Source organism: Heteronotia binoei, chromosome 12 (assembly GCF_032191835.1).
Source record: "Heteronotia binoei isolate CCM8104 ecotype False Entrance Well chromosome 12, APGP_CSIRO_Hbin_v1, whole genome shotgun sequence".
NCBI classification, from domain to species: domain Eukaryota; kingdom Metazoa; phylum Chordata; class Lepidosauria; order Squamata; family Gekkonidae; genus Heteronotia; species Heteronotia binoei.
Window position 1 is genome coordinate 53,384,382 of NC_083234.1, and position 16,089 is coordinate 53,400,470.

General features: G+C 43.6%; 1 protein-coding gene across 4 annotated transcripts in view; it reads right to left on the reverse strand.

The window, feature by feature from the left end:
* Positions 1–16,089, reverse strand: part of MORN5 (MORN repeat containing 5) — a 31,971-nt gene that overhangs the window by 4,348 nt on the left and 11,534 nt on the right. For 3 of the 4 annotated variants that reach the window (XM_060251549.1, XM_060251551.1, XM_060251552.1), the window contains exon 5: positions 2,842–3,059. In XM_060251549.1, coding sequence (XP_060107532.1) covers positions 2,980–3,059 — 80 coding nt within the window. In that variant the 3' untranslated portion in view covers positions 2,842–2,979. Of the gene's footprint in view, positions 1–2,841; positions 3,060–16,089 lie in introns of those variants that run through there. The other variant, XR_009556072.1, reaches the window with a different exon arrangement.

The following is a 16,089-nucleotide window of genomic DNA, read 5'->3' on the forward strand; positions in this document are numbered from 1 at the left end:
CTGCTTATTCTGGGGTCTCAGACTAACCCCCTACACAGAGGTGGCTGCTGCATTCAACCAATGTGTGGATTGGGCTTAAATTAGAGTGATCCTTATGTTCTCCACTTTCAGATCCCCTTCTTGCTTCTGTGTGTGTGTGGGGGGGAACAGGATTGCTTTTGCAACTGAAAAGGAGTAGAAGAGGAAACAAGAGCTCCTGGGGCCACCACACTGCACACCCAGTACAGATCAGGGCCTTGTGCTAATTTTTAAATAGCTACAAATGGTTTTAAAATGGTGTCAGTGGATACGGGAGTGACCAGGGGCTGCTGTTACTTGCATCTGTGTTGTGAGTTCTCTTGAAAAAAAAAATACTGAATTCCCTCAGCCTCTGATGACCAAATTCACGTTCAGTTTCTTCCAGTTACTTCTCTATGGCACTGGAGAGATTAGTGTGGATATCAGTGATTTCTTAGCTTCCTTTCTTGAAGTCTGTTTCTTGGTGAGTCAAAGGGAGAAGAGCAATTCCCTCAGCCTTTGAGATTCTTTGCTGTTTTTGGCCACAGTAGATCTCCATGGTATAGGCTCTCTCTGGTCTTTGTGACTTGGAGTGGGGCCAGTATGAGCAGGCTTTTTGCAAGGAATGTGGCCTTGCTGAGGGAAGAAGGTCTTGAACGTTTCTGATCTTTTCAGTACAGTGCCATATTATTGTCTGGATAAGCCCAGAGCAGATCTGTGAGCTGGAGAGATGCTAGTGTGCTGTAGGAAAGCATGAGGGGTCTATCTTTTGGTTTTAGTGGCATGTCACTTGGGAGAGCTCCTGGATTTTAAAACTACATTGTGAGAAACAAACTGACGCCTTTATTATCAGCCCTTAGTAACAGAGGTTGTGATGGAGGGGTTTCTTTTTTATTCCATTGCAGACCCAGATCAGGCTGGTACATGGTGCAATGTACCTTGTAAGGAAATAGCTAGGACTACCTTGAGAATTTTGGCCAAGTTAAGCCCCAAAAATGCAGACAATTCATCTTTGAATGAGTGACATACATGGAAAATACAAACTCTGCTGAGAAAGTGAAACTTCTGATTTCTTTCTTTCTTTTTCTTTCAGTCAGCAATTGTGTTGGTCAATGTACTTCACTCTAATTTATGTAACTGAACAAAATTCTTATCTCAGGTCATCTTCTGTCTTTTAAACAGTTTAAACAAAGATGCATCTCACGCTCCTCTTGCTTGTTCAGTGATTGCTGAAGGAGCCTATATAAGGCATTAAAGCAGACTATGCCATGATTCACGGTTTGAGGACGCGTGTGGTGTCTTTGGGCACATATGAAACTCCTTGCAAACAGGGGTTTTGCTATTATACTTCAGGATCAGCAAACACATTTCTCAACTGCATGGGGAAGCCCTTTCTCATGCAGAGATTGTTGTGTGCATTGCAACCCCCGGAGCTTTGGACTGCAGCCATAAATATTTTTATAAAATCCCCCAATGGATTTTAGCAATGCTGATCCAGATCGTACTCCCATTCAACTAAGATTTTCTGGCTAGAATTCAGTCAGGAAATGGAGTCATCTGGAATATGATTTGGAAAATGTCATGGATTTTTTTCTTCTCCCCATACCATACTGAGGAAACCCCCAAATGGCTTGGCTAGCAAACTGTTCCCTAGACTAGTCACACCAACAAATGATGGCTTAGGTTGGGGTGTGAGTAACCCATACAAAGACCAAATTTGCAATAGGGCACAGAACTCAACTTTGTGTAAGAACATCTGTTTTTCATTTTCTAAGCCCAAGTTTCAAGTCCTTAAGGATGAGAAAACAGTGAAATCTTGTGAGATCTTCAATGGCAAAGCGGATACTACAGATTTCCAGTGGCTAAGGAGCTACGCTTCAGTGTTATGCACAGCTCTTAAAGCAGCATGAATCATGCAGGTGTACTTGACTTGCATAATGTATATAGGTTGTAGGGGCTTGATAAGGTTCTGGAAGCCTTGTCCCTCCTCTCCCTCTTAGCTTGGATTAGCGCTGTACTCCGGAACATGGGATGCCTCTGAGCCTGCTATAAGCTGGGCTTTGGGGCTGGAAACAGCAGAGGTGCCAATTTTATGCAGCCAAGAATCGCAAGGTAATGCCAGCTGCAGACACTTAACCAAGTTGTCTTGGAAAAAGAGCAGATTGTTTTGTTTGTAGCATGTTGCGATATGCATGTCTACAGTGGCTAAAAATACCCTTCTGGAGAGCAGGCAGTCAAGACGGATATTTATTTAAAAAGAGAGAGAAAAAAATTTAAAAATGTAAAGCACTTTTTTTTTTGTAAAACCAATGTCTGTTTTGTTACCTACTTTTAACTGTTGTGCTTTGTAAATGTCTTATTTGTGTAATAAATAAAGTTAATGAAAGTCGAAGTGCTGGCACTTACATCAAGGAAAACTGTGCAATTCCATTTTCTTTCATTTCTGAAATGTAGCTTGCTAATCAAACGATAACCCACCCCGTCATCCTTTGTCTTCCCTCTTATTGCTTGTTTTAGAGCTCTGATGCTTGTGGCAAATCGTTTTGATTTTCCCTGTCAGCACACCAATTATTAAAAACATAGTTCCTGAGCTTACTGTTACAGCAGCCAATTAATATCCCGGTGTAAAGAGAAGGATTCACCGGCAGCTTGAGGGTGGATGTGTGACAAGGGTATAGTGCTGTGCTAAAAGACGGCTGTGGTGGATTTGACGCAGTCTTGTTAGTTAATTCTTTTGTGTTCGCAATGTAGACTTAAGAAAAGCCTACCGCTTTACACACCTTGTGGGAATATTATATTGAGTTGAGGGTGATTAGACGCACAATTTCCTCTCAATGCAGCTGATGAAGTGAGGCTTTACATTTTATTTCCTTAGTAAAGGTAACAAAAAGTACCTTAATGTAGAAATTATAGGGGTTGCGTCATTCGACAAGGAAGTTAGACACCAACAGTGCTTGTGATTTTTTGCTTCACTGAGGGAGCTCATGCTTTTGGTATAAAGCCAACAATCTCGTCCCAACCTTTTCGGCAAGTACGGATGATCCGCTCGTGTTCATCGTCATCTGAAGGGAGGGTGGGGAGGACACACAAAGGAAGCATAAAAATTCATTGTATTCAGATGCATCCCCCATATCAGTGGCTTCCTCATTATCTTTCTGCCAAATCAGCAAATGCATAGTTCACATGAGTGCTTCCAGCTTATATGAACCACTTGGGTTACAAGATAAGATGAGCAGAGATTTCTGAGACATAAAAATACCTGGAAAATTTGAAGGCACCAGAAAGGGGGGAGGGAAAGGGGGGGAATTTGGGGGAATCAAAACACCTGCAGTGACTGGTTAGTTCCAATAAATACTAACTGGTATTTTGGTTAGAGCATAAAAATACTATTTAGTAGGGCTGTCGGTTGATTAAAGCGTTTAGATGATTAATCATCTCCATTTTAACCCGTCAATTACTTAATTTAATCTGAATAATTCTGTGTATTGCCAAAATCTTGACAGAGGGGCCTTTTTGCAAGTGGAAGGCAGTGTGAGAGAACATACAATTTAATCAGCAAAAGCCTACCCCATATTGTGAGAGGGAAACACCCTCTTTCATATTTTCAGACCCATTAGAGTGACATCCTGGAACCAAAAGAGCCTTAAAAAAATAACAAATTTGCCTTTAATTTACAGATTCACCAATTAAAACTGGCCCTTGCTGATTAACCAACTAACATTTTAGTTGTTTGATCTACCAATAAAAGGTTGAAGACTTACTATTTCATCTGATGAAGTGAGCTTCGACTCTTGAAAGCTTATGCTGCAATTAATTTTGTCTGTCTTCAAAGTGCCAATATTCTGTTTCATTTTCCTACTATTTCATATTTTTTTAAAATTAGGTTGAAATCCTAATTAAAGTTATTCATTTATTTAATTATGTATTTATTTATTTCTATTTGTATCCCCACCCTCCCTGTGAACAGGCTCAGGGTGGCTAACAGCAAAAAAATCATAAAATACAATTGTCTGTTATAAAACAATATCAGAATAAAACATTAGACAATATTAAAACCACAGAACATAAAATTAACAGCTTTGTTTACTAATATAAAGTGTATAAAGTGGACAGCGTTCCCATAGTTCTTCATAACTATGCATGTAGGGCTCATTTAATACAATACTTAAAGACTTACAGCTCCAGGACTGAAGCTTTAATACATTTTTGACTTGGCAGTTATAAACAGCCCTTACAAGCTGAGAATTCATGAGGAACTGTGGGGAGAGAAACAGCTTGGAGATCCCACCATCTCAATCTCCCTCTCCAGGATTCTCTGTGCCTTTTGGGACCTGAGCAACCTGATTCTCTCCCCCCTCCCCACTTCTGCCCCTGTAGTTGACATACAGATATTCTCAACACTCTGTCTTCTAATTTATAATAATTTTTTTTCAGTCAACACGAGGAGTGTTTTAAAGAGGCAGAGACCCCTACTCCCTGTAGCTGGCCCCATGTGGTTTTCATAATTTATCTGAGGGCTAGATATAATGATTCCTGACACAGTATATTGTTCCAGTTAAACACTCACATTTTGATCCTAAATTACTCAAGAATTGTTCCAATACTTTCAATGGATATTACTTCCACGTACTTAGGCTGGCTTATCAACTTAAACTGGAATCATAATCCTAAAAACCAAGATATCTTTCCAAACAAAAACTACTGAGGTGCTCTCTTAAACAAGCTCCACTGAAGTGAATGTGATAGTACTCCATCCAATGGGGCTTGTTTGAGAGAACTTGCTTCTGGGATATGCCGCTTTGTTCCATGTTTAATTATAATCAGTGCCTTGGAGAGCCATCCCATCTGTAATAACCATGCCTCATTTATAGTTTGCCTTTCTCTCCAGCAGGCACACAAAACATCTTTCTTTTCTCCTCTATTTTATCCTTACAGCATCCCTGTGTGGGAGGTTAGGCTGTAAGTTTGTAACTGGCCCAGGGTCTCCCAACAAGCTTCCATGGCAGACTGGGGATTCAGACCTGGGTCTCCCAGATCCTAGTCTGGCACTCTAACTCCTATTCCACGATGGCTCTTTTAGCAAAGTCCTGGGCCTTGCCAGTGGTAGCTCTAGTGCTATGGAATGGACAACCTGAGAAAGCATGGAGGGCACTTCCTTTATCTGTTTGTTGGAAGGCTTGGGCATCTATGCACTGGTTAGGAAAGGCTAAAGATTTTTTGTGGCACTCTGGTTTTGTTACGTTTTTTGTATTAGGTTTTCCTAGTGCAGAATTGTAAGTTATTTTAATTTAGGAAATGCAGGAAATAAATGTACAAATTAATAACAGGATGGTTGAAAAGGAGTTGGAAGCCAGATTCTGGATCCATCATATTATTCATTGGACCATCCTGGTTCCTAATGCCAAAATTCCTTCTTTGTTAAATTCACTGGGGGGGGGGGGTGAGGGTAGACACAAACCCTGTCCTGTAACATCATTTTCTTTCCAAGGTGGATTCATATTTCTTCTTCCACATTCTGGGGTATTCTTTGCATGCATACAGCCCCAAATTGCCAGTCACTTACTGATTTATTCTTATAATGTGTGGATAGTGCTTTATATCACACAACACTTTTCTGTCCCAACTAGCTAACAGTCTGAAGCTATGATTCTCAACCTACAGGTGGGTCACCAGACCAAGGAGGAGGAGGTGAAATAGGGTGACTTGGGAGAGGATGCTCTGGGAGGTTTCAAGGTAAGTTTGGATTTGCCCCACACACTGTGAGAAATGGCCACGAAATACAGTCTGCTGCTCAATAATGCTATGTATTTATAAATACTAAACTAGTTCAGTGTTAGCTGATGTGAGAGTTATGCGTTTTTATATTTGGATGAAAGAAAGTGGTGTGACTTTCTTTGTTAGGGGCCCTCTTGCAAAGTTTAGAAGTGTATCTCCCTTCAGAGAGTTTGAGAACTGTTGGTCTAAAGTTGGACGGGGGAGTCAATAAAGCATGTAATGTAACACCTAGCACGTTATGTTGTTCCAGCTGCATATGAATGGATGTGATTTTGAATAGGTGAATTACAGAAATGCAGGCACCCGAGCTACCCTCTTGGGAAACAGCATGGCCTCTCCTGAGCTAAAAGAAGACTGGGATGGGGACCAGGAACAGGAAAACAGCCTTCTAGTCAAGTTATGTTGCCTAGCTGCGAGTGAATTCACCCATGCCACTGTGAGTACTCCTTTGCCCTTCTCCTGCTGTGAAAAATGGGAAAGCAGCTCTTAAATCTGTGTATATCAGATACAAAAAACAGAAAGGTGGTTCTGAATGGGATTGTACCATGTTCCTAAAGGGACTGAAGGTGGCTTTACCACTGCATGCCAACTGTTCTCTGCTTTACAAGGCACACATGGACTTTGCCAGATTTCTCTGAAAGAGAACCAATGGTCAGAACCTAGTCAGGATAGCTAAGGAGCTGTAATGCCACAGGTCTGCGCAATGCAGGAAACGGCAAAGTGCAAAGAAGCCGAAACCTGGTAGAAGCTAAAGAGTTAACTGATGGTCTCACTGTACTTTTGCCACCCTAAAAGAGGAGGCTGCCTGATAATCACTGTAGTTGTCGGGTATTTGAATCAGTGCAGCTGCAGCCTCTTCAGCAGTAACCCCTGAAACAAGACAAACTGGGTTTATTGTACTGAATAAGTCTTCAGACTCCTCCCTGATTGTTCGTAATTGGCGGCCAGGGACTTAACAGCCTCTCGACCACCCTTTCTACTCTCTACCTGACTGTGCAGCTAACAATTTAAATCACAGATGCCGATCCGGCTTGGCGGCAGCTGCTTGTTAACCACGCCAGTCCCCTTGCGCTGTCGCTGGCGGCTTCCGTAACCCCGCAACACCAGGGTGAGCATGGAAAATCGCATTTTATCCATATTTAAAATGGAATTAAAGCCCGGAGTTTGATTAGTCCTCCCAGACGGCAAGTTGTAATTACTATTTTTTTTTTTGCAAACGGCAATTGTTGGGCTATATTAATATGAACGCCAAAGCACATCATCACCTTCAGATGTGATTTCCCCTCAAAAATGTTGGGGTGGGGGGGAGAAAGAGGGAATACAAATACTCTTTAATCAACTGGAAATTATCACCCTGGAGCAATTAGGCAGCTCTCCACATTGTGGGTGAGAATCATATCTGAGCTCATTTCTCTTTTAAAAGTTCGTTCTTTTCCTATTCCCCCCCCCTTTTGGCAGGCCCCACATGGCACAAATTCATGCTGAAATGGTGTGTGTATGTGGGGGGGGGGGGCTGTTTAGGAGGCTGGCATTGCAAATCAAAACAAGGAGAGCTTCTTCTTGTAGAAAAAGAGACATGAATAATTTCCAGGCTTCCACATGAGAAGGCTGATGAGCTCCCACCTGTCCTGCCTCACAACTGCAAGGTAAGGCAGGAGAAGTCTGCCTCTGGATGACTTGTGTATGTTTTCTCTTTTGGTCAAAAATGTTAACCTCGTGCTTTTACAGCAAAATGATGGGTCCAATTGAAGGCAACTGAAGTACAGTCATGTAACTTTGCCTTGCTGAGTTGTGTCACCCTGGCCTATGGGAGGAGGAGAAGGAGGAAGAATTTGTTTTATACCTTGCCGTTTACTACCTGAAGGTTTCTCAGAGTGGCTTACAATCACCTTCCCCTCCTCTCCCCATAGACAGGGCTGTGGCCCCCAAGACTTGGAAAACAAGATACTGCCAGAGGCCTTCCCAGAGTTCCCAATGTAAGGAACAGGACAAAAATAAGCAGGACTAGAGCTGAATCTTCTATTTAGTCTTTAAAAACTAAATGCACAGTCAAAGAGAAGTTAATAAGGGGCAATGCAGACAAAGCAAGAGACTTAACAGTATAAGGAGAACAAAGTAAACTGATGAAGGGCATGATGTCAAAGATCCAAAAAAATAAAAAAATAAAAATCCCCAAACCAATGCACAGGTTTGCCAAACATAAAAAAGTCACAGTGTCAGTGCCTGTGAAGATGGGTGAAGCAAAAGCTTCTTCCTAGGTTTATTCATTTGTGCAACAAATGTTCATGGCCAGTTTGGTGTCCTACAGCTGTAGCTTGGTCTTGCTATTGAGGCTCATGCTAGAACAAAATGCATCTAAGTGGCCCCATGTTTGTACCTGATCCAGATGCAGAGCCTAGCAGTCAAATGAGCATACAATGATGCCTGAGCCTGACCAGGACTTTGTGTACTGCTTCCCTCACATACGAACTTTTTAGCATTTTCTCCCTCCCTTATTTTTCTCTAGATTGCTTGTTGTTGGTTTTCTTTGGAACGGAAGGTGATTGTAAGTCATATCTAGGTCCTCTTCATTCTTAACCAGTGAAATATCTATCCAGGACAGGCAGAATGTGCCTGAAGGAAGGGCACATACCACAATGGGTTTGCAAAAGCGTAGAATAAGGAGGGCTGGAAACCTACCTGATTCTATAACACTCATAGTAACTGTAACAAACAACAGTATCAGGGTCACTTTTCTGGGCCCAAATGAACTTCTAACACAGAACCACTGCTCACACACAGAGGCAGTTCTATATAAAATATGATTTGTTATAGTAGGAAAATCTATTATATTAATGTAAGGACACAAATAGTCCACATCATGGTAAGGGGTGTGTCCAATAGACCATAGTAAAGTGTACCTATCCTTACCTGCTGGAGCCTGATAACACTTAGCTGTGCTTCCAGTAGTGGATCAAGCAACCAAGTCAAAGATTTCAGAATAGGGAGACTTTGCCCTCTTGAGAAAGAACAGTAATTACACTGTGCAACTGCGTATGTCGATCATTCAAGCAAGCACATTATCTGTCCTTCTTACAGCAGCCTTGTAACGTAGGGCAATATCATCCCTATAGTGTAGCTGTGGCAAGACTGCTTCACTGTCCAAACAACCCAAGCAGCTAAATGGGGCACCAAAATGGTACTGGTGGGGTAATGTAAAAGGAGGCAGGAGGGGTAGCTGTACCTGCCGGCACCTCTTGTCTGATGTTGCTCCTGGCTGGGGTTCAGGTTGCTCCCTCTGCAGCCTGCCTTGGGGTTGCTCCCTCTGCAGCCTGCCTTGTATCCAGCTGAGACAAATGGCATAGGAAAGGGTGCAAGTTGGGAGGATTCACTAGTTTGAGCCAGTCCTGAGCTATGGAGTACTGTGTATGATGGAGAACAGCTATAAGGGGAAGGTTAGCACAGACCTTTCTCTAATTAGCTGTGTAGTGTCTCTGTGTAAATCTAGCTTCCCGAGGGGGGCATTTACCTTAAGTTTTATTTAAGGAATCTCAGCAACTTACTGCCAGAAGGCAGAGCACAGTCACATAAGTCCACCTTACCAGTGCAAAGAAATATAAAACTGCTGTTCCCATTCCTCATGGTTAGAGTGCTCCACTCCAAAGGAGTGATGCTCTAGAGTACTTATCAGCTGTGCATGCACATCTATTTTTTGCTCTTTCTCACTGCAGTAGTGGTGGGCCATAAATGTCATATGTTCCCAGGTTGCACTGGAAGCAACAGGTGAGGCAACTGCCACCTTGGCTGCAGCTGGTGGACCCCGCTTTGGCTTCCATCTGGCCAACTTGGAACACTTCCAGAGGAAACATCAGACAGGTGGCCTTCTTTCCTGGTGCTGTCAGAGCCAGAGCCAATTCAGTGCCCAAGTAACTACTTCTGCAGCCTGCACAGGCAAAGGTGTATGCCCCCATCTCCCTGCATTGGAATCCAAGACAGGCTGTAACTCAACTCTGCAACCCATCTTGAAACCTGCACTGGCTGCTCGGAATGAGGCATTCACCTCTGCCCACTTCTGCTGCTGCTGGACTCTATGACAGGCTGCATACCATTTCTGCAGTCTGATTTGGAACCAGCATGGACTTCATAAAGGGTAGGATATATGCATAACATCCAAATTGTGGGAGATCATAGTCCTGCTGTACACTGCATTGGTCAGGCCATACCTGGAGTATTGTGTGCAGTTCTGGAGGCCTCACTTCAAAGAAGATGTGGACAGAATGGAGCAGGTGCAGAGGACAGAGATGAGGATGATCAGGGGGCCTGGAGACCAAGTCCTATGAGGAAAGCTGAGGTATTTGGGAATGTTCAGACTGGAGAACAGAAGGTTGAGGGGGGACAGGATCGTTCTCTTTAAGTATCTGAAGGCCTGTCACTTAGAGGAGGGCAGGGATTTGTTCCTTTTGGTAGCAGAGGAGAAGATTTGCAATGGGTTTAAGGGTGGGAAGGTACTGGCTGGATGTAAGGAAAAATGTTTTTACAGTAAGAGTTCTTCAACAGTGGAGTCAGCTACCTAGGGAGGTGGGGAGCTCCCCTCACTGGCAGTCTTTAAACAGCAGCTGGACAAACACTTGTCAGGGATGCTCTAGGCCAGAGGTGTCAAACTCATTTGTTATGAGGGTCAGATCTGACATAAACGAGACCTTGTCAGGCCAGGCCACATTTGTCATAAAATATAATTCCAGGTAACAGACATACAACCTTTATAAAGGACACAGACAAACAGAATTAAAGGTTTTTTTTAAAAAAAAACTTAAAATAAAACATGCTTAAAAGATTAGCACTTGCAATATTTTATTTAACAGTCTCTGATAACTGACACCTCTTGCTCTGAATTATTGCATCAAAATCTGGAGACAATGTTTGTGCTGTAGCAATCTTGAGTATGCTGTTCAGGTGTTGTTCAGGTGTATATCTGTAAGTTGCAAACCTACTTTTGATTTTATTGACATTCATTACAGAAATCTCATGGTCAATGCTTTGAGCCTAAGACCCAGAGGAAAACATGAAATGGCTGGGCATTGTGAGCTTTTGTACATAAGTTGCTTCATGTGCTCATCAGCCAATGGAGAAAACAGAGGCTTTGCTATGTAGCTCCTGTGCAGTTGAGCAAGCCTAGCAAAGCAACAAGGAAGCAAAAGAGGGAAAAGGAAGCAGATAACAGTGCGTTGCTCGCAGGCCTGATAGGAGCCCTCTGGGGGCCTGATCTGTTCCATAGACTGCACATTCAAAACCACTATCCTAGGCTGATCCTGCATTGAGAGCAGGGGGTTGGATTAGGTGGCTTATATGGCCCCTTTCAACTCTATGATTCTATGATTAACAGGCCAGTCTGCCCTTGTGCCTTTCCTGCACAAGCACCAGAGAAAGGGAGAGCCACTGACAAGAAAATAACAAATATTTCGACAATGAAAGTGGCTGGAACAACTGAATCTCTTGGGCACTTTGCACAGAAGGATGTCCTCTGCAGCTAGAGTCCAAAGTTCTGGTGCATGCTTTTGGCAGGGGACCCTCAGCTCTACAACAGAGTATTTGCTATGCATGAAGAAGGCTGGGGTGCTGGGCCACTGAGGTGCCATCCTACCCTGTGGGAAGGAGAGAGAAGACCGAATTGCCTGGGGATTGTTGCCTCCACTGGCAAGCTGTTCCCATTGCTACCACTGAAGTGGCTTCTCCTTCCCCACGCAGCCACCTTAGGGCCACTGAAGAAAGACAGCAGCATGAGAAGAGTAAGCAAAAATCAGGTACTTCAGCCATCAATTTGCCTGTATGAGAACGAGTCAGCTCTGTGCCACAGCGGTGTATTTTCTTTTTAAAAATTGAACATTGCCTTATGTGCTTTTCATATACTTTTAGGGTTCAGGTGATTTTAATGGTTTATTTCCTATGGAAACTGCTTTCAGCTTAGGAAAAATGGGACACAAATCTCTTAAATAAATAAACAGAGCCAATTGTGGGAACTACCAGTTAAAGGACTGCAGGCTGTGCAACTGGAAAAGGGCCCTCTGAGGAAACCTTGGAGTAGTGCTGTCTGTCCAAGTTGAAAGTTCTGGGTTGAATAATACAACAGTCTGGCTCTGCATAAGGCTGCCTTTTATGTACCAGAACAAAACAGAAATGTTATCCTCAGAAGCGATGAAGACTTACTTCCTGACTCACAAAGGCTCATGCTGGAATAAACACTATTAGTCTAAGGTGTCACTGGAGTTCTGTTTTGTTTTATTACCATAGACTAACATGGCTGCCCCTCTGCATCTTATATATCAGGCCATGGATAAGCTGTATGCTTGGGAACCAGGCAATCCACAACACTTATATACTTATTTCATTTATACCCTGCTGTTTTCCCCCATGTGGGCCCAGAGTGGCTTACATCATTCTCCTTTCCTCCATTTTATCCTCACAAAAACCCTGTGAATTAATTTAAGCTGACTGGACCAAGGTCACCTAGCAAACTTCTGTGCCTGAATGGAATTCAAATCTGGGTCTCTCAGATCCTAGTTCAATAATTTAATCATTGCACCACATTTGCCCTCTGCCCACACCAAACTCCTCATAGACTTCTGGACTCCTCAATCTTAAAACCACATTTATTTTATTACTTCAGATATTTGTAGCCTGCCTTTCCAATTAAAAAAAAAATCTCCAAGATGGCTCATACCATCAAATATTAACCCAACAAATATAACCCAAATAGACCACAGAAGAACAAAAGTATAGCAGAAAAACACAGAATACAAAGCCAACAGTATTGATTACACAGACGACATCAGCAGCAAACAGAATAATGGTCTATTGCTGAAAAGCAGCCTGCATGTCAAACACCCCCTAGAATAAAATGGCCCTTGCTGGACATCTAAAGGCCAACAAAGAAGGCAGAGTATTAACAGGAGTTTCTTCACTTCACCATCCCATGTAACAACCCACTGTACAGTTGAGCCTCTGAAGATTTTAAAGACTTAGTAGACTCATATGGGTAGATTTTAAAGACTTATTAGGTTCACATGGTAATAGGTGGTCTCTGATGTGAAAGTAATATCAAGTTGCTTTATACAGTGGCAGTCCCAGATCTTTCTAGTCCATCATATTTGCAGTGACTAAAAGCAGCACTTCAGGGTTGCAGACTAGAAGCCTTTCCCAGTCTTGTACCCTGAGATGCCAGGATCAGAACTCATACCAGTGAAGCATGTGTTTTATCCAGGACTAATTCTCCAGCCAAGCCACCTCAGTAACTACTTGCTGATACACTACAGAGGCTCGGCTAGCTCTTGGTCATTGGCAGTTTGGAAAGCCATTGCCTCCTGGATGCGGTGGTGCTGCTGGCCAGATCTGAGCCAAACTTAGTGGTATCATGGAAAATAACAATGCTTTACTTTGCTTGGACTGATAAAATTCCTTGAACTAACTTTGACTCTACTACTCAGCAACATAGGCCCTTCCCAACATTTCTGAATGTACCAAAACCTACAACCTCTCTAGTACAAGCTACCGAGATTGCCATGGCCTAAACTACTGAGCTGTGCTTCCTGAAAAAAGGCTAGTATGTGTTGAAGGGTTTTAAGGGTTCTTTTCATCTGTCCTCATTCTACTTGCCTAGCCCAGGTAGATAAGTACCAGCAGATTGACAACAAGTTGCACAGTCCCCCAAATATATGCCATCTCCTCCATGAACACTGCTATGCGACAGAAAACACTACAACAATTGGCACCATTTGTCTTGTTTTGTGCCCAAGAGCAGAGACTAAAGTGCTCACAATTAATTTCAGTGAAAGCTGGAATTCTTGCAAACAGGTCTGGCGCCCATTCCTGGAAGAATACACTGATTACCAACAATTTCTCAGGGCTTGCCACAAACAGTATGTCTTTTGTTGGGTAAAAAAAGCAGAATCAACCATCTGGCAAATGCCCCAGAGCTAAAATCTTTCACACGGCTTATAATTCACAATGATTAAATATACAAAAGCAACAGAGTTATAGCATAGCATGTTAAAAAAAAAAGGCAGCAAGGGCTTCTATTGCTTGATTAAAACCCAAAGCCTGGCTTTCAAAAGTATCTAAAGAACTACATTTTTTTTTTGTCCTGAGGAGCTTCAATATGCTGGGATGGCCCTCCTCTAAATTTACAGTTCTAACTATGAAAAAGGCAACTGGCGTATCAATGATGAAATTGTAGTGTCTTTCAAGAGCCACTTTCAGTGCTGCTTTCTAAAGGTCCAGGTGTGCTCTTGGAGCCACTGGAGGAAGCCATGACATAGGCTGTGGCACTGCAAGGACAGAGTTGCTGCCTCACACAGCTGCAGAAAAACCTGAGATTTCCCAGTTCAACAGATGAGGTAGGAGTGAGGAAGAAGCCACAAGGGAAAGGTGCTTGTACAAACTTGGGAGTGTGGCTTATAGGACCCCCAGCTCTGGGTAAGGTTTTCTACAGCGTTTTCTCCTCACTGACTCTCCTCAGTCCCTCAACTCAACTTCTCTTACCCTTCCTGCTTCCACCTGCCTATGCCACTTACCCCATTCAGGGGCTGTTCAGCATGCTGCTCACTGTTCTCCCTCTTCATCCACTATGTCAACAACTACTGAAGCTTGCCCTCTGCCTAATGCCTTTCTCATACTCAGCTTCAAAGATCTCAATGTCTTCACCTGTTTAGCATCCCAAATGCTATCTGATCCCATTCCTGCCAACAGATTTTCCTTTTCTGTCATGGAAGCTTTATTTGTTTTAAATAATCCAATTATTGTACTTTCTCCCTCAGAAGCTGGCCCATGTTGATGATGCAGCCTCCTCTCAAGCCCAGAAACTAGCATTGTCCATGATGTCACTGGGACTCTCCCAATCCATTTCTGCCCCCAAACATCAAGCAAGCCACATGCTGGATCTTATCTTTGGTGCAGAGGATACATGTGGATCTGGAGAATGCCAAGGCAGTGCCATGGTCAGATCACTTCACCCTGAAGGCCCAACTGAGTAGGCCTCCCTGTTTAAGCAGCAAGTGGATTTATGCTTGCCTGCAGAGACTAATGAAACCCAGTAAGTTCCCGAATGCTCTGTGGGATGCAATGCCCTCTGGCAGTTCGTTGGATGAGATGGTAGAGGAATAATATAGCCGGCTCTCCAAAGTCTCTCTGCTCCCGCACCAAAATAGCCCTGTGGTACACCCCGGGGCTATACAGGATGATGCAAGAGTTGAGACGACTGGAGTGAGTGTGGTGGCGGGCCTTTAATGAAGCCTCAAAAAGACATCTATGAGGGCCTATGAGATGGCAGTGAAGGCTGCTAAGAAGATATTCTACGTGGCTTCCATTGCATCTGTGAGCTCATGTCCAGCCCAATTATTTAGGACAATTCAGTCTTTAACTTCTTTGCCTCAGGGCAAACAAAATGATAAGGAATTGGCTACTGGCTGTGACAAGTGGCGTACCACAAGGGGCGATCCTCTTGCTGATGTTGTTTAACACCTATATGCACCCCTTGCCCGCCCAACTGGTCCAGAGATTTGGGCTGGGTTGTCAGCAGTATGCTGTCATTTGGGTTGTCATCTGTTGATGGACAGCTGCATGGACTCTGCCCAGATATTCTGGTCAGGGCACTGGAGTCCATGGCTGGTTGGCTACGGCAGAGCCAGTTGAAACTAAATCCAGTGAAGATGGAGGTCCTGTAACTGAATTGTTGGGGGTCTGGGATCAGGAATCCATCTCCCACCTCGATGTCGAAGGTGATACTGGTGCTGAGGGTTGATCCTGGATGCCTCACTTTCTATGGAGGTCTAGGTCAGCCCTCTATCATCTACAGCTGGTCATGCAACTGGTTCCCTATCTCACTTCCCAGGACTTGGCAGGAGTGATCCATGCAATGGTCACTTCCAGGTTAGATTATTGTAATTTGCTCTACATGGGGCTGCCTTTGAATCTGACCTGGAACTGCAGCTAGTGTGCAAAATGTGGCAACACGCTTCTTGACTGTGACATCTGTGCGAGTGTGCATTCAACCAGTGTTAAGCCAATTGCACTGGATCCAGTTCAAGGTTATGGTAATGACCTTTAAAGCCCTACGTGGCCAGGGACCAACATACCTACAGGACCAACTCTCCCCAGGTGCCCCGAAGAGCTTTACACTCAGCTTACCAACATCTTCTGGTAGTCCTGGCCCAAAAGACATCTGGTTAGCCTCAACGAGGGTTAGGGCCCTTTCTGCCCTGGCCCCAGCCTGGTGAAACATGTTCCCACTGGAGATCAGGGCCCTGAAGGTTTTATTAAAGTTCCACAGGGCCTGTAAAACAGAGC